This window comes from Sipha flava, unplaced genomic scaffold (assembly GCF_003268045.1).
Source record: "Sipha flava isolate LNK unplaced genomic scaffold, YSA_version1 307_pilon_pilon, whole genome shotgun sequence".
NCBI lineage: Eukaryota > Metazoa > Arthropoda > Insecta > Hemiptera > Aphididae > Sipha > Sipha flava.
In genome coordinates, this window is record NW_020272984.1 from 629,599 (window position 1) to 654,782 (window position 25,184).

Genomic DNA, 25,184 nt, shown 5'->3' on the forward strand with positions numbered 1-25,184 from the left:
AATTAAATCGTGCACCACAATCGACGCGTTACAAATTCAAATAATAACTACAAATATTAATCGCGGCGGCGCAATTCAAAATATAATAAATAGCATAGTATTAATAATGAACACAACCACTCTTAGGAATAATAATTACATTACGATGAACGTATGAATATAATAGTTAAAATCAAGGCGCTGCATATCACTCAATGCGAGCGGTTATATAGTTTTATAATCTCTAGTTCGTTTGGTTTTACTCACGCGACCATGACAAAACACGTGCGACGAACGTTGAGATTCAGTGGAAATAGACGCCGGGATTCAGTAGAGTTCTTTTTTGAAGAGATGACTACAATTACTATTCAATACAGAATCAGCAAGTATTATTAAAAAATTTAACTGTGAGTGCTGAAAGATTGTATCAGTAGGCAAATTAGTGAAATGGGGATGCGACAGCATAGCTGATTAGAAACCCTTCCCTCCCAAATTTAAGCTCTAGTTACGCCTGTGGGCATAATTCAGAAAGAAGAATTCAGAAGAAAGTTTACGAGAGTATTTCTTGCTGCTAAGATTTACTATTGACACTAATCATCATTAATATGTAGTTAATTAATTAATTAAATTATAGCGATATGTTTGTAAAAAAAAATGTATTTCTAATGAATATTTAGTTTTGATTCTATTAAAAATATAACTTTATGTATTATTAAGCCTGAAATAACGCCAAAAATTCTGATATCCTCACCGCTTATCATTATACTTAATCATATGATCTAACTACTACTAATTTATACTGTCAGTGACGGATCTTCGAAACTTGACAAAAAATTCAGAGCCCTCACGTAAGTGGAAGAGTACGGAGTATGTTCATGACTTTTTTAATTTTCAAAAACTCAAGAATGCCCTTATACAAACAGCGCCTGAGGCAAATACATTTAATACCCTACCTAGATTGAGCACTGATAACTACACTACATTTAATTACTGCTAAATAATTCTTAACTAAATTAATTGATACTAATTAAAACTTATACTAATTTACTAGGTAATAATAGTTAATTTAATTTAATATGCTTATCATAAAACCTAATTCTAAGATTAAACGTCTACTTACTAAAATTAACTATGATTAACTATTGTTAAATTATTCTAATTAATATTAATTATAATTAACTACAATCAATTACTGCTAAAATATTCCAACTATAGTTAATATTATAAAATGTAATATGCTTATCATAAAACCTAATTCTAAGATTAAACGTCTACTTACTAAAATTAATTACGATTGACTATTGTTAAATAATTTTAATTAATATTAACTACAATTAACTATTTTTAAATTATTCTAATTAATATTAACTACAATTAACTATTGTTAGATTATACTAATTAATTTTAATTACAATTAACTACAGTAAACTATTGCTAAAATATTTCAACTATAGTTAATTATTATTAAATAAATCTTACACTAGTTTACTAAATTTTACTTAGCTGTCATCTATAACTTATAATTATAACCAGAGCTCGGAAATTCTAGCAAATGCATATTTTTCTTGATTCATTCTAGAACATACAAAGTAAGATACAAATATGTTTCACACTACTCGGATATCATACACAAAATTTAATTTTGCTATTTTTGGCATATTTACGGGTTTTATTGCTATTTTGCTAATTTAGGTTTTATATTGATATTTTCGGGTATATTTTTACATAATACAGGAAATAATCATATTTTGTTGATAAAAATTGTATTTACTTGGTTATATTTTTAAAAATATTTGAATTATTGAAAATAAATAGACTTCATCAAATATTATTTTATGTTTACATCGATAATTTTACGTATAATAGTGACGTCATTGTTATTCCCTTATTATATCATTGCATTAGAATATCAAATATTTCAATAATGCGAGATAGTTTCCAAGTTAAATATAATAAATAATTTAATAGTAAGTACATTTTTACAAATATATTAAAGTAATTTAACATTATTGTTAGCAGTTTATTATTCAACCCGTCCAGACAGTGTATATGAGCTCAAAAATTTGTAAAATTACATTTTGATTCTAATAAATTTATAATTTTTTCAACTCAAATGCATATTTTTTTGATTATTCGTGCTATTGATAGCGCATATTTTAAAATTTTTAAGTGTATATTTAAGAGCTAAAAAAATAACATTTTTAGTGCTACAACTTAGAACTATAACTAAAAAAAATGTTAGTATACGACCGTAATATAATTCGATCATAATTTCTTCATCATAGCTCGTCCGTCTATTTTTAATTCGTTCATCACAGGATTGTATTCAATCATCATCTGGTCTTGAAGATTAAATAGGTAGAAAAAGATTCTAAAAGGTACAAAAAAAATTCACTGACTTCAATACTTTTAAAACCTTGAACAAAATTTAAACAACATACTAGCGTATGTACCGTCTAAAACATAATAAACTAATTTCATATTGTTGATTTTACAACAATCAATTTAATTTCAGCCAGCATATATTTTACTATACTATTAATAGCCAATCTGCTATAGTCAACATCAATAATTGTAATTTTCTGTAAGCTTACACTGGTATGATTGTCCAAAATTTAATCAACAAAAAATACAAAAATACACACAACCATAAACGAAATTCAACACTGCGGTTTTTGCAATAATTTTTACCCAGTCTTATTTTTTTTTCATGCGAATATGAATAATTTAGCTATTTATAAAATATTTATATATGTTTTAATCATAATAATCATGTTTGGAATTGAATTTAAATATCGATAATACTATGATAAATGGTAGTTTGATGATTAATCTGTTAGTATATCAAGCCTTCCTGTTTTAAGACTGAATTCACCACAAAGTATGATGAACAAATAAGTCAATACAAGATAAGATACTATTATGTAATCGATTTGCTGTAATGTGGGAACAAAGGCAAATTAAAAAAAAAAAAAAAAAAGAAAAAGATAACATACAGATTTCAAGTATAAATTATTCATCGTATATATTTATATTACAATTAAAACCATTGTCAATCATCACATGGTCGAATTAACTTCACAACCACAAAATTGGGTGATATACATAATGGTATATACACATATTTCTTTATATCGAATAAAACTTCTAAAATATTTGCATATCTTCGGATTTAGAAAACAGCAAGCTTCCGATACAATATACTACTTACTACTCCAAAGTTTGATAGAATAATATAAATAAAAAAAAACGAATCATAATTACAAAATGATTACACTCAATAAATTTCACATAATTGATTTGTAGAACATAATACTGTACAACAAAATATGCATCGCAAACCGGGCGTTATTTTTAGGCAATATCGCAGCATAACTGCACATAATATACCAGGCGTGCCCAACCTTTTTCAACTTGCGGGCCACGTTCGAAATTTATATTTATATTCCTGGCCGTATATACTTCACAGTCTTTTTTTTTTTTTTTAATTTCAATAAAATATACATTAGGTATATCTATTGTACATTTTATCGGATATAATATTATATTTGTTCACTTATCGAATTTATGACTAAAACTATTTTCAAGCTTATTAGTGATGTAAAATCGTTTGAAATAAAATTACAACTTTTTAAAAACAAAATTTTAAAGCAATATTTTTACATTTTAAAACGTGGCAAAAAATTAAACAAAACTCTTTTATTCACGTTCCGACAAATCATTTTGTGAAAATGTTGAAAAAATTATCAATAGAATTTGAAAACCATTTTCAAGATTTCAAATCACATATGATTTAATTTCGGATGATTGAAAATCTATTTCTGTCTGATGAAAATTATATTCAAGAAACTGTTCAACTTGAACTTATTGATTTAAAAATAAATAATCATTTGAAAGATTTATATAAATAAATCACAGATTAAAACACAGATTTCATACATTTTTATAAGACCCTTACTGATAATTTTCCAAAAATAAAAGAATTATCAATGTGTATATTTACATTATGTAGTTCTACTTATATTGGCGAACAAACGTTTTCACACATGAATTACGCAAAATGTTCAGAAAGATCGCGATTGACTGATGAACAATTACACACTTCTTATTAAGAATTGGCGTTACATATTGAATATTGAAAGATTAGTTAAAGAAATACAAGCTCAAATTTTACACTAATTCATTTCTATTAATATTCTAAAATCCAATAAATTTTTTTTTTTTTTTTACATTAAAATTAAAAATTATAAGATATTTTGTAATTCTTAAAAGCATAATAAAATAATTAAAATAATTTTTAAATAATAATTTTTTTTTACACCTATACAAATTTTTAATTTTTATAAAATTGTCACGGGCCGGATAGTATCATATCATGTATAACGTCTTGGGCAAAACTCTATAACCGTAACCATATTTGTTTACAAATTGAATTACGTTTAGATTATACGAAAATACTTGTGCCTACTTTTTTTTCTTAGTTATTTTTTATGCTTTAAATTTTATTGTCAAAGATAGTAGACAAACCAACATTTCTCTCTAATCGCTTATTTGATGAAGTTCTTATTGACACCTAAAATATTTCTCCTTTGCTATGGAAGAGAAGTGAATAGATTTCACGTTTTTCTTAAACAAAATTTAATCATAATATATTTACGTTACAAATCAATAACTAACCGTATGCATACACTATCCTAGATGAATTAATTTAAATAACCTAACATTTTTCTGGATTGGTCCTTTATCTGAAGCAGACAAAGTAGACTGCTACACACTCATATAGGTACGTCAAATATAAAATTAGCTTTCCATTTATGACTTTTAAGACATAATAACGTCACACATTAACACTAGTAAATATTAAGTGAAGTTTAATGGCTTCGAAAAAAAATGTAATCTCCTAAAACGTCAACAAATTCAAACAGCACCACATGAATAATCACAGCTGTTCGCATCAAAATTCAGATTAGAAAAATATCGATTTTTTTTTTCAATTCATCGCAATAAAAACATCGATGTAGGGTTTCGATATATCGGACGAAAACATCAATGTTTTTAAAAAATCGATGTATTTTGCCCATCTCTACTACATAGTGCTATAGAGATTTCCACTTTCCCTACTCCCCCACAAAATTAAAATAGTATATTTACCCTGAAATGAAACAAAATTCATATTAATTATATTTAATTCAATTTCTGCATCTATCAATGATCTTGAAGTTTTAATGGTGCGTCCCTTCATGTGTAATTTTATATGCTTAATTAAATTGCATTTTTTACTAAATTGACGATTACAATATGGGCATTCGAACATATTTTAATAAATCAACTCACAAAAAAAATTAAAAATTTCAAATTGAAAAAACGTTTTGTGATTTAAAACTTTTTAACGATTATAATATTATAATAATTGATAAGAAATACGATATGATAATTGATAAGATATTTGCTCTTGTCTAAACGCTGTGTTCTGCGCATGATGTAGATTATGCGCATCATGGTTCTGATCATGAACATGCTCATAGTTCTGTCACGGTTAGGTAACCGAAGTCCCGTGATAAAATCCTCGTGGATTTCTATAATGTGATAACGATTTCCAGTGATAAAAATGTTCCTAACGTTTGAAATTGCAAATGTTGCGATTATCGAGTGTACGAATATTTGAATTTATTTATTTTTATAACGAACGCTGTAGAATAAGTAAGTTTTTAACCATACCATATAGTCAAATGTAATTTGAGTTATAATTTTACGTGACGAATAATGTCTATTTGATTTTATTAGTTGAAAAATGAAAACCAAATCGTCTGTAAAAACAAGCTCGAATCAGCGATTTGTTTTCAAATCAAGGAAAGCAGAACGTAAGGCCATGCGTCAAATGAAAAAAAAAAACAAAAGACCCTTGCAACAAGTAGCTAAAGAAGTTGATGCACAAAAAGTGGTAACAACAAAAAAAAAGTCACCTAAAACTTCCAACACAATTGATTGGCGAGTTATGGATAGGAATAAAGAAAAAGTTGAAGAAATGAAATTACAAAAACAGTTTGAAAAAAGTCGTCGTGAACAAATGATACAGGCTAATGAAGATGAAGACAAGGAAATCAAAAAATTGGCGAAACATTTAAAATTGGATAAAAGGAAAACTGTTGGGAAGTCTTTTGTTGATGATGGACTCGATTGTATCCTTTCTAATAATATTACTGTTTCATGTTTTAGTTTTTAATTTTCATTTACAATATTTTTTAATTTTTTTGAAATACAATGATCCTTAATTAAATGTAATTAGATTTATTGGATGTGTGTGATCCAGAGACTCGTCAGAACTGTGCAACTTTAAAAGAAAGTTTGATGGATATTGATTCAAATTTTGATGATGACTACAACACTGTTAATGGTTTGAAAATTAAAAAGAATAAGAAAGAACTCAAGATAAAATCAAAAAAAAAAGTTACATTTGATTGTGTTGATAAAAATGGAACTGATGAAGAAACTTTTGATTATGAACATGATGATGTATCTGATGAAGAAATGTCTGATGAGGACGTTGAAGATGAAAATGTTTCTGATGGTGAAGCTTTCGAGGAATGTGAGAATGAAGATATGTCTGATGAAGAGTGTAATGACCGTGAAGAATCTTTTGATTATGATGATAATGATGAAAAACAATCATCAGGAACAGAATATTCTGATAATGAATCAAATAATTTATTAGAAACTAATGAGAATAACAAAAAAAAATCTAAAAGTTTGAAAGAGGATATTTATGGTAGAATACGAAAACCTGATGGTACTATAGTAGTAAGTTGCTTATTTTACTATTTACGTAATATATATTGTTCTAATCAATCAATCTGTTCCAATAAAAGAAACAATCTTCAGCTTACATACCTCCACATTTAAGGAAAAAAGAAAATGAAGAATCTGAACAACTTAAACGCCTCCGACAGCAAGTCAAAGGACTCTTAAATAGATTAGCTGAAACTAATATGCATAGCATTAGTAGACAGGTAAAGTTTTTGAGTATTTTTTTTTTATTTTTTTTTTTACAACATTTGTTGATGTGATTGTTTATCCATATTTACAGATAGAAGACCTATACCAAGTTAATAGCCGAAATGATATGAATGAAACATTATACAAGTGTATAACGGATGCTATTATTCATTCAGAATGTATTACACCTTACAGAATAGTTGTAGAAAGTGGCACACTAATAACCATCTTACACACTAATGTCGGAAGTGAAATAGGTAACTATAATAATCAAATATTTGTTATTTGTTTATAAATAACTTTTACTTAAGAGATTATGTTAAATATAAAACAATCCAGTAATAAATGTGTAGTACTAATTTGTACCATCAAGTACTAAGATCTAACTTAATGATCCTAATTATTTTAATGTATAATTAAGTAACTATATAAACTCACTAATCTATGTAGAATAATTAAATACCACATTGTATATATGATTAATTTATTAACAATATATTTAAAATTATTTTTGCTCTTAACGACTAAGGAATGATTTTTTTATATTTTACCAGATTTTTTTTACTGTTAATAGGAATATTTTTTATAACTTGTGCATTGATTAGAATCATTTTTTCCAACAGCCTATTTTATACAGAATTAAATAATTTTTTTATGAAAAATGTATTTATTTATTTAATTATTTATTTATCTATTTAAAAATGCATTTTTAAATTTCATAATCACTTATTTTAAAATGATTTTTCATTTAATTATTAGTAACATTTATTATAAATACACTAATATTTATAATACATTTTAGTACTATAAAAACAAAGTATTGAATTGAAAATATTTTGATTTTATTTTAAAACTATCTGTTGAATACTATATTTTAAATAACATTAAATAAATCTTTAATAGATGTTATTAAAGTTGGCCATTTTAATATTTCACTTTTAGTTACACATTGCAAGTTATAATATATAACTTACATCATTTTTTAAAATTCTAAATGTTTTTGTCTTAAAATTTAAATTTCAAAATATTTTAAATTGGTGATGTATTTAAATGTAATGACTGTTTTTTTTTTTATTATTGTAGGTATTTTTTTTATTAAGTATCATTTTAACTGATGATAACTCAATAATTATTATATAGTTTATCATAGATAACTGAAAATACATTGTAAGACCAGGATATATGATAACCTGATTTTTTTATTGCTGGAATATTAAATTTTTTGAGTGATAAAAAGTTTATTCCAGCAATTTATATGTCTCTGTAAAATATTATTAAAATCATACTATTCATTTTTAATCTTTAAATTAGTATATTCAATGTACACAACTATTATCAAATTTATATATTTTTGTAGGTGCATTTTTTTTACAAAATTTAGCAACCAAGTTGAATTCACTTATTGAAAATAAGAATATAAGAGTTGAAGATAAAGAATCAGATAATATTATGCTGTTATTATGTTGTCTATATACATTTAAAGTAAGTACATAGATCATTTTTATAATATTGAGTATATTTTTCTTTTTATTATAATCAATAAGACAAAACTTTAAATTAATAAATGTGTTACCTGTGGATTTACTATTTAAAAAAATTGCCATTTTATGGGTTGGTAAAAACATAGATAGTTGGATAACTAAAAATAATGGAAAATCAAAAAGGGAAAATCTAGCATACGATGTTAAAGTGATATATTTTAAAAAATCTTTTGGTCAAAAATTCGTTGACTACCTGGGTCCTACTTATTTTAATTCCATGCCAAATATTATTAAGAAGAATATAATAAATAAACATAAAAATGTCAAAAAAAACTGTTAATGACTGGCTAATATTGTCAATGGGGTAGTTATACAATATGTTTTACTCTATTTTAAGTATTATTCTTTTGTTTGTATTTATATTATTTAATTACTATCTGTAAGTAATTTATCACTCTCTACTTTCAACACAAGCATTGCTTTTAGAAGGTAGATAATCTAAAAGTTTATTATGTAATTTTTATATTTATGTAATAAATAGATTCTATTTAATAAAAAAATAAATAAATAAATAAATAATTTCAAATGATTCATTATTTATTATTTTCTAAAATATTTTATATTTAGTATTAATTACTAACCATACTAAGTATTACCATTTTATTACGAATCAATGTAAATTATTAAACTCGTTTTTGTTGTATCTTTCATTGCGTTTCGATATATAAATTAATAAATATAACATGTTATAATACAATACATTAAAGTATGTACAACTCATTTTTGAAAAATAACTTGGGGCACATGTTTAATTAATACCCCTTGCTCTGAATTTATTCATACTATGTCAACAACTCTGATACTTTCAGGCTTCAACCATGATTGTAATTGCTATTATTTTTTCATAGACAAATATATAGTAGAAGTATCTAGATATTTGTAAAATTTAAATTTAATCTTGGTATTTTATCTTTTCTTTATTTTTAAATTAAATTTTGTTTTATTATGTTTAAGGTGTTTCATAACGGTTTCATTTTTGAGATTTTGGATAAATTATTAATTCAATTTCAAGAAAAGCATATTGACATAATTTTAAGTATTTTAAGAACTATCGGGTTTAATTTAAGAAAAGATAATCCTTCATTAATCAAAAAATTATTATTAGATATACAAAAAAAAAGTTCAGATTTGTATGAATCAACCATAAGGTAAAAACAAAAGAGATTTTTTTGAATAATACATTTTTTCAAAAAAACATTTGTAAATTATAATTTGTGTTATTAGTTCTAGAGTGAAATTTATGTTGGAAATTTTGTCAGCTATAAAAAATAACAATATAAATAAAATACCAACTAGTTCAGAACAATGTTACTCAACATACATTGAACATGTGCAAAAAATGATACGTACGTACTACAAATATAATAAAACGCCTGCAGAATTAGCTATATCCTATGAAGATTTACTTAATGGTTGGTATAACTTACAAAAGTTTTTTTTTTTATTTATTTCTTAACATTGTTTTAACTATAAACTATTAATAATAATATCATGTGATTTGACTAAATAATATATGTGTTTTTTTTTTATTAATTTTTAGCTGATAATAAAGGTCGTTGGTGGATTGTTGGTTCAGCGTGGAAAGGTGATGAACAGAAAAATACAAATATGGTACAAAAAAAAGACCTGTATGATAAAAAACTATTGGAAATGGCAAAAAAATATCGTATGAATACTGATACCAGGAAAAATATTTTTTGTATTCTATTTACCGCTGAAGTAAATATTATAAAAGTATTTATTTTATTTAAAGAAAATTCTAATAAAATTTTATTTGTTTATAGGATTATTTAGATGCATTCAACAAACTTGTCCGGTTGGGTTTGAAAGGCCCGCAACAAGAAGAAATAGTCAGTGTAATAATTCATTGTTTATTAGTTTATAAAGTTTATAATCCATTTTTTGCTTATATTTCACAACAACTATGTCAATCTGACAGAAAATACCAGGTATTTAATAAATAATTGTACTCTTAATTAATGATATTAATTAAAAAGTAATTAATAATTTTTAGGCTTTTTTCAAAAAATCAATCAATGTACGTTTAGAAGAAATTAGAGATTTGAAAAAAAATCAAATACCAATTCTTGCATCATTTTTAGCACAGTTGTTACGCAATAATTCACTCCCTATCACAATTTTAAAGGTAATTTATTTCTTATTTTTTTTTTTTTTTTTATATATATATAAATGTGTTCATTGTATTTTTAATTATTCATTAGAATGTTGACTGGGGAAGTTTGAATAAACTGATGGTTAGCTTTGTCCGTCAAACTTTAATCAAAGTGTTACAAGATATAAGTGAGGAAGAAACAACAAATATATTTTTAAAAGCATCAAAAAATCCAAGTTTGCAATTTTTCCGTGAAGGACTATCATTATTTTTAAGTCATTTTCTCATTAAAAATGCATCAAAAGATATTAGTGATGATAAATTGAAATTGTTAACTAATAGAGTAAAAGCAGCACAAGCTGCACTAAACCATAGTTAGAGTCAGTGTGTACGCTACATGCATCTAGAAGCCCTGATTTGGTCTAATTGGATTTCAGCATACTAATGACATTAAACATAATGTTCATTATTCACTTTATCCTCAACTTTTGTGAACGAAACATTTCATTATTTTATACTATAAAATAATAATTATAAATAATGCCTCCTAAAGATCCTGAATTAATTGCTCTTAGAAAAGAACTGGAAGATTTAATTGCTAAATGTCAGGTAATTACACATTTATATTGAGTTGTATATTTGTTGTTATGTTAATTTAAGGTTTTTTTTTTTTAGAAAATAAATGAAAATTATTTTTTTATAATCAGTTCTTTTTGATTTATTAATGTTTCCTATTTTGTTATTTATAATTTTATCTTTTTCTTTATGTGCATATAATTTTTTATAGTAAATAACTTTGTTATGAAAAAAATATCTAGAATATATTATAGAACTACTAAACTAACTTATAATAAAAATTATAAAATAAAAATATTAATTTATATGTTTAAAACAATTATTTAAGTTTAAAAATAAGGACATTTTGTGTTTTGTTTGAACTGCACTTTTAAAAATGTCCATATTTTTATTTAATTAACTTCAATTACTACTATTAATTAATATTGATATTAATTTGAAGAAAATATAAAATTGTAAAATAATATTTTTACTCAACACTTTAATAAATATCCTCTAAAACTTTATATTAATACTAAAAATAAAGCAAAATCATAGTTTTGTATTTATGTTAAAAGTACTTACTATGGTTTCATATTATATTTTAAGAAGGTTACTATTGATTTTTAAAGACAACAACGTAGACATATTTTTAGTCATATGGATTAGATGTTTATTTGTATGATTTCTAAATTGTAAGAGTAGTTTCAATTGATTTTAAAAATACATCAAATAGGTGTTCACTATTCACTTAGTATAAAACAATTAAAAATTGTTGTTTTTATTATTTTGTTACAATTGATTAACTATTTATTAATTTTGTTTTAATTATTCTTACTAATCATATTTAAGTTTTATCGTTATTATTATTTATTTTTTATTTTTCAAGACAATTCCAATTTAAATGTATCATTATAATCAAAAGATATTGTCTTAATAAAACACTACAAATAAGAAATAAACATTCTAAATTACTGATTTCTTTATAACAAAAATGAGATATGCCGGTAGTTGCTAATTTACTGAGTGAAATTACAGATAAGATAATTTTTTAATTTATGTTGGGTAAAAATAAATGTATATTGGTTTTAAATTATTAACAATATGAGGAAAATATTTTCAACACAGTAACAAAAATTGTACTAAACCATGTCTAGTATTCATGGGTCTAAACCAATATTTGACCTAATTTATACAATATAAATTATTAAAAGGCTACTTAATCATGTACCAACCAAAAAAAATTTTTAAAATATTTTTTATATTTTTGTATTTTCATTATGATTAAATTAATAAAAACTAGAAACATATAAAAGGTCAATGATCAATAAATTAAAGGACTAAATAAATGAGACAGATTGACAGAACCATAAATGAAAATTATTGGACAACCCCAACACAAAATTTAACATGATTCATTTACAAACTGTTTTATCAATGGAAATCTGTACTATTGATACTTATTTAACTACCTTAATAATTCCAGTAAGCCATTAACTTTATTTCTAATACTCAAAATCCATCTATAATAAACTGTAAGTTAACAGAAGATTGCAGGTGTAATGTAATAAAATAACTGATTTATATTAAATTATGATTTTTTTAATTCAATATTTAATTTTTTTATTTAACATCACATCACAGGGAACTGTATTCAGTCAGATTCGAGTTTGACGAAAGTGGTTGGTAAACCGGTCCCATTCCCAGGACCTCGGAGAATGAGTTGAAATTTTTGAATGTTTATTCCCATAGAAGAGCATATTTCACCTTACCATTTTTATAATGAATGGTGAAATAATTGTTCGTTTATTTATTCCTCCAATTTTATAAACTATAAAATACTTAATTGATTGATCAACAAATACATAAGCTACTTGTTAATTGACACTATATAATTTGTAGCTACATAAAATATTAATAATGGTTATTTTTCAAAGGGTACGTTATTATTCTTAAATAATCGTTATCTTTGTTTCCAAAAAATTTTATTTAGTATTACGTGCATGGTCGAAAACTTTCGAAAGCTAATTAGAACCTCTCGATATCTAACACCAGCTCTGTGCAATTTTATTTATCATTTACCTGCCCATACTGATGAATTATTAAAATTGAATCCTGATTGATCAATATATTGTTGTTTATTGAAGTCCATTGAAAAAAAAAAATGTATTGTTTTACTCAAACTACTGATTTCTTCAGTGGAATAATAAATAAAATTACAATTTTGAAATAAATTCTTCGATTCAGCATCTTGTGGCTAATATGTTTTAATAAAAATCAATTCCACTTTTTTTTTTTTTACTTTTACGAGAATAAAAATTAATTTTTCAACTTTAAATATATTTCAAGGGAACAAAAAAAAGTTCAGTTTATCGAAAATTCATTAGAACATAAATCAACAAGATTCGTTTTAACGAGATTTAAAAAAAAATTCAAAATTCAGACCGATATACATCAAATGTGTACTTATATTCAATAAATAACACATATTTACAGGGATAAATATAAATATCGTATACATATATAAGTTAAATATAGATATAGATATTAAAAATTAATACGTAGTATTGACAATTTGAGAAAAAATAGACTAAGATACTTTGGTCATGTGATGAGGCGAGAAGGAACAAAATCAGTAAGATTGGTTATGAAAACGAACGTTGAAGGAAAACGAGGAAAATGAAGACCAAAAAAGAGATGTTTCGATACGATTGAAAATGGTACGAGGGATGTTAGTGTGTGCGTAGGGGATTCAGGAAATGCAGACAAGTGGAAGTTTAAGACTATAGTGGTCGGCCTCAAATAGTTGGAAAAAAAGAAGAAATAAAAATTAGTACGTACATACATGAGCCATTATTTAATTGTGTGTTAATTTTTTTTTAAAAAAATCAGTAATTTTTTTCGTGCGTAGACGTTGCGTTTACCGGGTCAATAGCGTTTTCCAAATTTAAAATATTACAAAACACACTATCGTTGATGTCATGTCTCTGAAGATAATTTAAGATGGCGCGAAGGCCTGATTATGCTCCTTTTGGAAGTTACAATAACGTTGTAGAGTCATTTATCGACTTGATAATTATCTTATCCCATGATAATCACCGAAATTTTTGTTTTATAATTTATATTTTTCATAATAATTATACACCAGCAAACTGGTATCATAAATTATTAAAAATCAATGATTCGTAACATCAAGCTCCAAAATTATAAAAATTTGTTACATAGCGAAAGCTTTGGTCAAAAAAATTTTATTATAACTGGGGGACAAAACTACATTTAATTTTTTGTTACATCACAAGATTTCAAGGTAACGACAGTTTCATTCATTTATCGAGATTTTCGTTCTATCGAGTTGAGTTATTCGTTATCTCGAATTGAATGCACTTTTTTTTTATGTATATTGTTACGGAATCTAAATATTTTTTCATCATTAAAATCGATCAAAATAATATCTGAAGTACATTCTGAGCATATTTTAAATCTTTGATTAAAATGGTTGGAGTTCTTTATGCCATAAGTCAACAGTTTTTTTGAAATAAAGATCACATATTCTTTTGATTTTCAAACAATGAGTTTATGTGCAGAAGGTCTACTCATTTTATAAATCCTATGTATCGTCCAATAAAAATGACACTTTTTATCAATTTTTACACTGACATTTTCTGATCCTTGCATTATTACAAAAACCATTAACAAATTTAGCCTTATAACTTTTTATGACATGGGTTTGTTTTTGTTTTTATTTTTGCAAATTCAGTTTTTTTGGCCTGTTTTATCCTACTGGTAAGTCTTAATAATATAATATGTATACAAAATATTTATTTTTTTTATCATAACTTTATACTTATAAAAAAAAATATATATAAATAATTTTAATTGTGTACCTTTGATGTTAATTACCTATATATTTCTCGAGGAAATTATAAAAATGACTTAATTGTAGATCTGATTTACTTCTAAATATTTTGGAATATATTTTATGATATGTGAATTTCAACGTTACCCTGTGTAAATTGTTTTAGCAAGACCAAAAAAGCAAACAAGACAAGACCATTGAAGAAATATCTAATGAAATGGCTGACGTTCCAAGATGTAAATTGGTTACCAAAAAACTGCTCAAAGGACACATTAATAAAGTAAATTCTGTCCACTATAGCGGTGACAATAGGTAATAATTTTACTCGTAATATATATAGACGAATAATAACAATATCACCGTTTTGTTGGTCTAATGATAAAAACACACACAAAATGAAAATTACAGACACGCAGTTTCCGGTTCATTGGACGGCAAACTGATCATATGGGACACGTGGACTGGTAATAAAGTACAAGTCATACCATTGCGCTCAGCCTGGGTCATGTCTGTGGCCTTTGCACCAACCGGAAATTATGTGGGTTAGTATATAAACTCGTGTACTATAAAATTAAATATATCTGTATGAGTGTATGTGGAGAGATAACGTTGAAAAAATATACATAAATATTATTCAAAAAATATATATTATGATATTGGTATAACATTGAGTAATTGAATAAACGATCACAACGTCTAGATGTTTAGATTCTTAAAAACTATTTTTCAGAAAGCTATTTTCTAAATTTGAAAAATCAACTTTGAAAAGAAAAAACAATTTTTTGCAAAACCAAATTTCATTTACGATTTATAAATTTTAAAAACTTTTAAAGAAATCGTAATTTTGATTACAATTAAAATTTTAGAAATTTCGAAACCGTTTAGTTCAGCAACCATCATCGCGTGTAAACTGGATTTATCTTTCACTTCTCAAATGTTGGAAAAAAAATTAAAAATCACCTTAAATTATAATATAAAATAATGAATAAACAAAAAAACAAACATTTAAAAAAAAACGCAAGTCATTAACATCCGAGTTCTAAATTGGTTACTATACATACTATTTTTAAGAAAACTATTAAAACGGGAAAATGTTTTCGTTTTTATATTAACCCCGCAACTATTATTATAGCCTGCGGTGGAATGGATAATATGTGTACAGTTTACGACTTAAACAACCGCGATTCCAACGGAGCAGCGAAAATGGTTCGTGAACTTTTGGGCTACGAAGGCTTCTTGTCTTCATGTCGATTTGTCGATGATAAAACGTTAATCACTGGATCGGGAGACATGAAAATGTAATTATTTTTGAAATTATTTAGTATTGTGTGAAACATAACGATGTAACACGTAAACAGTAGTAAGTATATAAACGAATATTTTATGTTTGATAACTTATTACTTTGAAAAAACTTAGTAGCAAAAACATTAATTGTTTCGTTCTTTTACATATAGTTGCATGTGGGACTTGGAAGCCGGTAAAAAAACAAATGAAGTAGAAAGCGCTCATTGCGGAGATGTCGTCTCATTGTCTCTGGCACCAGACCAAAGTACATTCGTGACAGGCAGTGTCGACAAAACATGTAAAATATGGGATCTCAGGGAATTAAAAAGCAAACAAATGTTTTTCGGACACGAGGCCGACGTTAATTCCGTTTGCGTACGTTCTCCTACAGTTATAAATGCTATAGTATTAAAAATAATTATCTATTATAAGTTCACCTTAAGTTGAAAATCTAGTATAAACCGAATAAGATCGCTGAGTGTTGACCAAATACTTTTACTATGTATTATTTATTGTTACCTAATTAGTGTGTCAATGAAAACTGTAAAAAAATTAAATCACATGAACCCAATAAATATTCTATTTTATACCAGTTTCCGGCTTATCACTTATCAGCTTAGCAAACGGAAGTATATTCGTATATTATATTATTTTCTGACTAACTATAACCAAATCTTCATTTTTGACAGGTTCTGATATTATTGATTAATTCCGTCTCAAAAAGGTTTCACTGCACATGCTTATACTCGTATAAATAGTATCCTAGGATATCTATATGACTACATGGGGTTTAAATTACCAATGTTGACACACATTCAGTATACCTAGCAGGACCAATAAAACAAAGTCTATAATTATGTGCAGTGGCGTACATTCAATCTTTCTCTGAGGGGGGGGGCTTAATAAAAATAATCGTTATCTTTTTTTTTTCGTTGCACAGATAAATAAGATAAATAACTGCTATAAATAGATATTATTTTATACAACTTTTTTACCAATTTACAGTTTACTTTTACATTACAGTAAATTAATAGCTATTGGAATATAAAAACAGCATAGTTAACAAAAATTTTCAAACACCTATCGATATAATTGTTTAATTATCACAATATTTGTATAGTTATATATTTTAATCTCAAAGCGTAATAATGAAACTACCTATGAATATAATACATGTCATCAATAATAAAACAATTTTCTTTTTCTTTTTCTTTAGCCCTTGGGGAAGGGTTTGAACCCGGAAATCCCGTATGTATACCACTGATTGTGTGCACTATGACACATTTCTTAGTGTTGTGCAAAATGTAAAGTGCGTAAAATAGAAAATGTGTTATAAAATCTCATTAATTTGAGCTGGAAAAACATTTTCTTAAACAAAAATATAATTTTAGAATTGGCTTACACATCATTTATATGATACTTTTAAATAAATTAGCGGAAGATATAAGCTCATATTTTGAGTGCAAAGTACTTTCCAAACTATAGACATTTATTCAAAATATAGTGTGAAGTACAAACTATTAAAAATTGTATAAATTTTTCTAATGATTTAAACAATAAAATTTACGACTTTCTTTGCCGATAATTGTATGATTGATTAATTTAGTGTCATCAGCTTAATATAGTGAAAATAATAATTTAGTTACATAGTACTATACATAACTACATCAAATATGTGGGAAAAATAATATCTAAAAATAAACAAGTATGTAAATTATACATGAATCTTGGTATATATATATATATTATATATATCTAGTATTTCTCGACCTGTAGGCCTTAACACATTTGGAATAGGCTATTATATATATATATATATGTATATTGAAATTATAATCATTGTTCTAATTTTAGAAATATTTGAGTTGAAAACTTTAATTTCATACAAATAGCTTATTACAGAGCGTTTTAAAATATTTATATTTAAAGAAAAAACTAACTGTAATGTTATCATAAGTGACTAGAATTAATTAAATTATTATAGTTAATATTGCAGTGAAAATTAACTAACATTTTGTGAAGGGCATTTACCTGATAATTGATTTGATTTGATCTATTTTAAAAATAATTAAAAAAAAATTAAAAGTCAATAGTTTGTACTTGAATACTGTTACCCCCAAGCACCCCTAACTTAATTTAAATTCCTTGTCGTTGTAAATTAAAAATATCGATAACTATAGTTAATTACATTGTTTCAGATGAAATATTATACTCATTTGCTAATACCGACAGAAGATTATATTTGACACTTTAAATTTTAATATAGTAAAAAAAATTGTTAAATTTTTTCTTATAATAGTATTGTGAATATAATAATGATATAATAAAAAATATTGATTTTATGTAGGTTTATAATGTAGCACTCCAATATTTAAGCTCTATTTGCGCTACTGTGTTACAGTTCCACAACAGTGGCTATGGATTTGCAACAGCTTCGGAAGACAAATCTGCTCGTCTGTACGACATTAGATCTGATCAGCAAATCGCCATGTACAAGCCACCGAATACCACTTCGGGTTTCACATCATGCGGCTTATCATCATCCGGTAGATTTCTGTTGGCCGGTAGCGACGACAATTCAGTGCATGTTTGGGACACAATGAAAGTTCAGCACAATGGTAATTCCGCAGTATATTATTGATACTCCATATAAGTATCTATTATACTTGATCAGTGATATTTTGGGATATGCGTGCTAAAGCGTAAAATAAAATTTGACGCCAACAGAGATAAGAGTTAAGCAAAAATCGAATTTATAATATCCATAGAATCGAAAATTAAAATTATTTTTTTTTTTAAATGAAGGTAAAATATAAATTTACAATCGCTTATTACTTGTTATCGTACCTTCATAAGGTATAGGAGATTGAAGATTTCGTCCAACAGTATAAGGTAATCAAATCACACATTCACAAGTATTATAACCAGAGGTGTTCCCATTAATTTTTTTGAGACTATACTAAATCATCAAATACAAAAATATATACATTTAATACAATAAAAATATTTTTTTATGATTTATTAGAGTAAAGCCGGTTAGGAATGTGTCAATAATATGGAAAAAATTTTAAATCAGATTTTTTAAACATCCTCTTTATATTACATCGTCAATTTACACAAATATTAAAAAAATTAATAAAATACAATGGTAAAAAACATTTTCTGCCACTTATTTTGATCGTTTGATTCTTTTCGTTCCTTACCTCGTAGATCTGAAACTGCTGAACGGTGATCTTTCAACCAAATCTTCACATAAGGTCGTGGATTGAAATCTACAACTGAAGGGCCATTGATAGATATGAACATCAAATTTAGTACCTTCATGAAACTAGAAAAAGCATTTATTGAATAGAAATCAAGTACACTTTCAAATTCGGATAAACCTAATTTCCGCGATACTCTTTTAACTTCATTTTCTCCCTTGACATCATTAGTTGCTATTTTGAACACATCATCAATCACCTAAAATACTTAATTTAAATGACAATTATACTGTTTAAATAATTGTTAAATTTAAATTTTGTATTTTTATTATTTCTAATTTTTATTACCTGAAGGTATTCTAGCATTTTACTATTTTTTGAGTCATCAAATAAGTACTGCCGCATTCTGTCAACTAGATTCTACAAAAATTGCAGCCTATTGATTCCTCATAATTTTTTTATTGTAATATTGATACCTTTATGAATTCCTTTCTGAATAGCTTCTACAATTTCCTTTTCTTTTTTCCCTGGTTTCAACTTTCACACTGTATGATTTGGGTACAAGCAGTATACTTATAATTTTGTAAAAACATCTTAAGAGTTAAAATCGCAAATCGATTGAGATTTGAGAGTTTACGCAGTATAGGTACCTATAATATTGAAAAAAAATATTGAGAATATACAGCCTATATCTAATATTACCCTATGGGAACACCCCTGATCATAACTTATGAATAATTTTCCTTTTAAATTTTAAGCAAAGCAAGGAACTTATTTATTTTACAATTATGTTTTATTTTATTTTCGGTTAAACGTTTATATAAGTTATATACTTTCAGGCAGTAAACCAACGTGAAAATACTAGTAAAGAGTAGGTATTCTATTATCATCATATTTGATTAAAATAACGTAATTTTTAATTGTCTTCGATTTTTTTTTTTTACATTTTAACTAGGATAATTTCATACCAATAAAATCTAAGTATAATATATCTAAAGATATATGATCTTAATTTCACGTGAAATCAATACATATTTCGCATCGCATCTTAAAGTATTATTCGCCCTAGCTGACCGTAGGTACATGTCCTATAGAACAATTGCTAAAACATCGCTGTGTGTACATTAATTAGTTCATTCATTAATATCTTACAAAATTAAAAAATTTAAAAAAAATATAGCGCGAAAATATTTCAACACCTAATATTAGATTTTATAATCATTATAAAACGAGCGTATCATTATTTGTACAGGTACTTTGAACGGACACGAGAACAGGGTGACTTCATTGAGTGTATCGCCAAGTGGAATGTCCGTGGTCACCAGTTCTTGGGACATGAACGTACGCGTTTGGGTTTAAAATGTGAAATCTTTACAATATTTTAGTGAAATTACATGATTACCTAATACATCTATTATAATCACTAACTCGAATAGACGCAGTCATTAATACATAGGCACTATGCATGGTTGTGCCTATTTTTATTCGTTTACAATATAATTCAAATCCAATATTAAATGATACCAGGTAAAATATCGCCAAACTAATAGTATGCTTCAATGGCAATGGCCATATATTTCATCATTATTTGTCACGCTTTCCATCATCACCTCCTACTCTATGATTATTGTGGTTGCAAAAAAAAAATAATAGTTCGTTCTACCACTGTTATTTTTATTAATCATCAGTTTAGTGTATAATTAAAGTCTTGCTGCTACACAGTGTTCTTTACATTTTTACAAGTGATTTGCTGTAACAATATTATGATTTTAAGTAACGTTAGTTTTCGTTTATTTATATTCATTTTCGTCCGTGTAATTCTGTTCGGTCAGTATAATGTAATTAATTATAAATTATATTACATTTAGAATATAATTTATACAATATTATGTATTTTATTTAGTAGATTTCTAAGCCTAAATTATTCTTAAAAGTAATATTTTCGATTTGAAATATAATTAATTCCATTAATTATTTATAGGTAAATTATTTATTTTAAAATAAAACAGCGGTTATTATAAAAAAAAAAAAGTTTAATGGTATTTTTATAAAATATTGCAATAATAGTTCATAGCTAATGCAATTTTATGTTTTTTATTTTTTGTAACAAAGTGATTGAAAGTTGAAGTGATGAAACGACATTATGTTCTTCATAATGAGACGTACTTACGTAGAATCTCCGTATAAAATACATATAGGTATATATAAAGTTCAAATACTATTCAGTCATGGACGTCACTAAAGTCCAAATTTTGGGGTAGCAAAGTTTATTTTCAGAAAGTTAAAAAATGAATTTTTAAATGAATTTTTAAAGATTTAACATGATAACTGGTCAACTCTTCTTCGTAAATCTTGGTATGACGTATAGTGTTTTATTGTCCGTATTGGAATTATCACAAAATATAATTATTTTGGATACTATCACAATGTTTGTACACACTTGAATAATGAACTTCGAATATATTTTTAAAATCTATAACTTTTTTGCAGTAGCAAAAAGATACCCTTGCTACTTTACAAACATTTCTGGGGTAGCAAAGATACCTCTCGATACCCCTTAGTGACGCCTATGCACTCAGTCACTTACTCGCTCACTGAGCACTACAATACATCTCAAAAATGACCAAATATATGAACCTGATATTAAAAACAGTAATTTATCTTATTCTCTAGATGTGCATTAAAAGTTTTATGTTTAAGCAGATTTATTTTGCGTTAATTTCACGGCCAATTCGTATTATTCGGTGCAACGAATTTATAACCAAATACAATTATAACCAAAAATAATACCTTAAAGTTATTCAAAAAAATTTTTTTTAACGGTCATGGTTTTGTAGAACAATTCATTTTGTCTAACATTTTTTAAATTAATCTTTTTTAAAAAAATCTATCTGAAAATACTGAATTTTATGTTAAAATAGCCGGTATATTGATTTTCAAAGGATGTGCCTATTACCAACATCGAGAACATTTTTTTAGAAATACGATGTCTTTATCTAAAACATTTAAAGTAATCTACGCAATGAAAGATATTACAATACACTACATTTTAAAATTTAGTTCTAAAATCATTAATTTGTAAATATTGCATTGTGTTATTAATTATAAATTATTTATGAATTATAATAGGTTTTTAGGCCGTTTGTATTAGTCCGAATTCTCGTTTTTCCGATTTGTTAACGGTAAGCGTGTTTGAATTTATTTTGTTAAAGTTTGACGAAATTTAATGAAAACTCGGACAAAATATTGCTAATTATGCATATTTTTGTGTACAATTATTTGGTTTTAGATAAACAGTTAACACTTCTGCAACATAGTATTTTGTTTTTTATTCTTTAAAAATTGCAATGATAATTATAATTAACAAATCAAACTATAAATGGGACACATGTTTTGTTGGTAGCGCGTATGGTTATTTTTGGTCGGATAAAATAAAAATAACGCACCATCCGGAGTCCGATTAGGTCATAGGTCTTATGTGTATCATCTACATCCGTGAACTGTAATTCTATATTCCCTGTACTATTGTGGCCCTCACATTATTAGGAACGTTTCTGTCTTACCGGTTACAGTTGACTTTTACAATTATTGTTTTATATTTTTGTTTACAAAACTTTTAAAGTTTCAAAAACGATTAAAATATATCTTCTACTCTACCTATGTTTTATGAAAAATACATTCTCTTCACTGAATACTCTATTTTTGTCATTCAAAATGTTTGTCATGTAATATTGTCACAACAATGGTAAGAGGTGGATTTATCTTTTTTACGACTATAGGCACCAACAATTTGCCGCCCCTATATAGGCGAAGAAGTTATAGTACCCCTTCCGAAACACCTAATCTAAATATTAAATATACAAACGTATGAACATTCGTTTGAATTTTTAGACTATTTTTTTCGCTTTAATTAATTAGTCTACTTTGAAAAAATGCCATTGGATGTTCCCCAAATTTTAATAAAAACAGATTTTCATAATAACAGCATAGGATTATTAACATACATTCGAATTAGTAGTATAGTGTGGCAGTGGGGATATTTATTTTTCCCCGAAATTCTGACGATAACATATTAACAAAATGCACCCATTATTATACAATTATTTTTCGTAAATATAAAGTAAATAATTTTCCAATTTTTTTGGCATACGTTAAATGTTTTCTAATAAAACATTACAGAATTAGCCGCCCCTAAACTTTGCCGCCCTAGGCAGATGCCTACAGTGCCTAATGGGAAATCCGCCTCTGACAATGGTCTTCGACCGATGGATCGCGATAAGTTTTCTGTTTAAAATTTAAAAAATTCATATTTATATATATATTATATAATGTATGTCATATGATATTGCATAAAAATTTTTTCGAATTAACCCAAAATCGTACTACTTTATAGTATTTTAAATTTGTAGAAGATTAGAATGAATACTTTTTTCTCAAACACTCATACTTAATTAGAAAAAATCCTCAAACCAACATGTAACACATACCACTAATCATTAACTGTCGAACACATAGTGGAGGAGTGTACACAATTTACCTCAATACGCACCGACCTGAACATGCCATCCAACATAGTAAAAGTACTTAGCGAAAAACAAACTCTGAAAATAGTCACATTATTAAATATCACAAATATTTTATTAGTAAATCTTAATTTACATCTAACTTCACCTATATAATATTTCATAATATGATATAATTATATAATACATATTATGTAATATTGTAATTTTAAACAGTGCTCGACTTGTGGGGGGACGCAGGGGGACGAAGTACCCCAACTAATTTTCAGAAATTTTAGCGTCCCCCTACTATTATTACGCTATAATCATAATGCTCAGCCTGTTTTGGGGACGTTCTTTTTTTTAAAGCAAATAGAGTCCCCTTCTTTAATTTTGCCTAGTCGACCACTGATTTTAAATCTAACACCTAACACATCAAATATGTAACATCTAATAGCTAATAATATTTGCTGTTGAAGCCTCAATTTTCAAATAAAAGAAAAAAAAAATGAACAATCAAATGAAGTGATAGCTCGACTTAATTTATAAATCTCATTTACATTTCATATATCTATAAACTGCATTGTGTTAAATTGAGCTGACATGGAGGTATTTCGTGTGAAAACAATCCGGGACAAATATCGCTCTCATTTCTTCTGCGTGTCAAAAAATATACATTTTTCGGTATCATTACATGCATTTTTTTTTTTTTTTGTATAATTACTTATATTAAAAATTAAATATTTCCTACATACCTAAAAAATATAAATTTTGATTTATTCAGTTATAAAAGCACTTCTGAATGGCATGCATTAAACAATTTTAACTTTTTTATTTGGTTTTAACGGCGAACGAAATTTACATGGGTCGCGAAAAATGTTTGGTAAGAAAAGTGGGTCGCAGGTCGAAAAAGGTTGAAGACCACTAGTCTAATATGTGTCACACTATATCTATATATACGTCACTATACCTCGACACCTACAGTTTCGGTTGGGTTAGTGATTTCTATTGACCCTAATACCTCGCTTCGCAGGATGTTCACTAATTCATGATACACTGTTCAAGGCCGTGGCGTATTTACAAACAATTTTTTTTTTGGGGGGATGTCATCATAATTTTTTTTTTATAAATCAGTATTAAATGGTCAAAATTAAATT

The 25,184-nt window shown here is 26.1% G+C and overlaps 2 protein-coding genes across 2 annotated transcripts; both read left to right on the forward strand.

Moving 5' to 3' along the window:
• Positions 1-5,550: 5,550 nt before the first annotated feature.
• LOC112686406 (nucleolar MIF4G domain-containing protein 1) lies at positions 5,551-11,142 on the forward strand. Its single transcript, XM_025558655.1, has 12 exons — positions 5,551-5,679; positions 5,764-6,158; positions 6,266-6,777; positions 6,846-6,986; positions 7,064-7,229; positions 8,330-8,454; positions 9,468-9,661; positions 9,738-9,925; positions 10,054-10,232; positions 10,298-10,462; positions 10,528-10,659; positions 10,736-11,142. The coding sequence occupies exons 2-12, from the start codon at positions 5,771-5,773 to the stop codon at positions 11,003-11,005; spliced, it is 2,460 nt and encodes an 819-aa protein (XP_025414440.1). The 5' UTR covers positions 5,551-5,679; positions 5,764-5,770; the 3' UTR covers positions 11,006-11,142.
• A 7-nt stretch (positions 11,143-11,149) lies between these two features.
• Positions 11,150-21,350, forward strand: LOC112686407 (guanine nucleotide-binding protein subunit beta-2). The gene is made up of 7 exons (XM_025558656.1): positions 11,150-11,235; positions 15,204-15,349; positions 15,446-15,579; positions 16,170-16,335; positions 16,493-16,697; positions 18,724-18,940; positions 20,778-21,350. The coding sequence occupies exons 1-7, from the start codon at positions 11,167-11,169 to the stop codon at positions 20,882-20,884; spliced, it is 1,044 nt and encodes a 347-aa protein (XP_025414441.1). The 5' UTR covers positions 11,150-11,166; the 3' UTR covers positions 20,885-21,350.
• Positions 21,351-25,184: the final 3,834 nt, after the last annotated feature.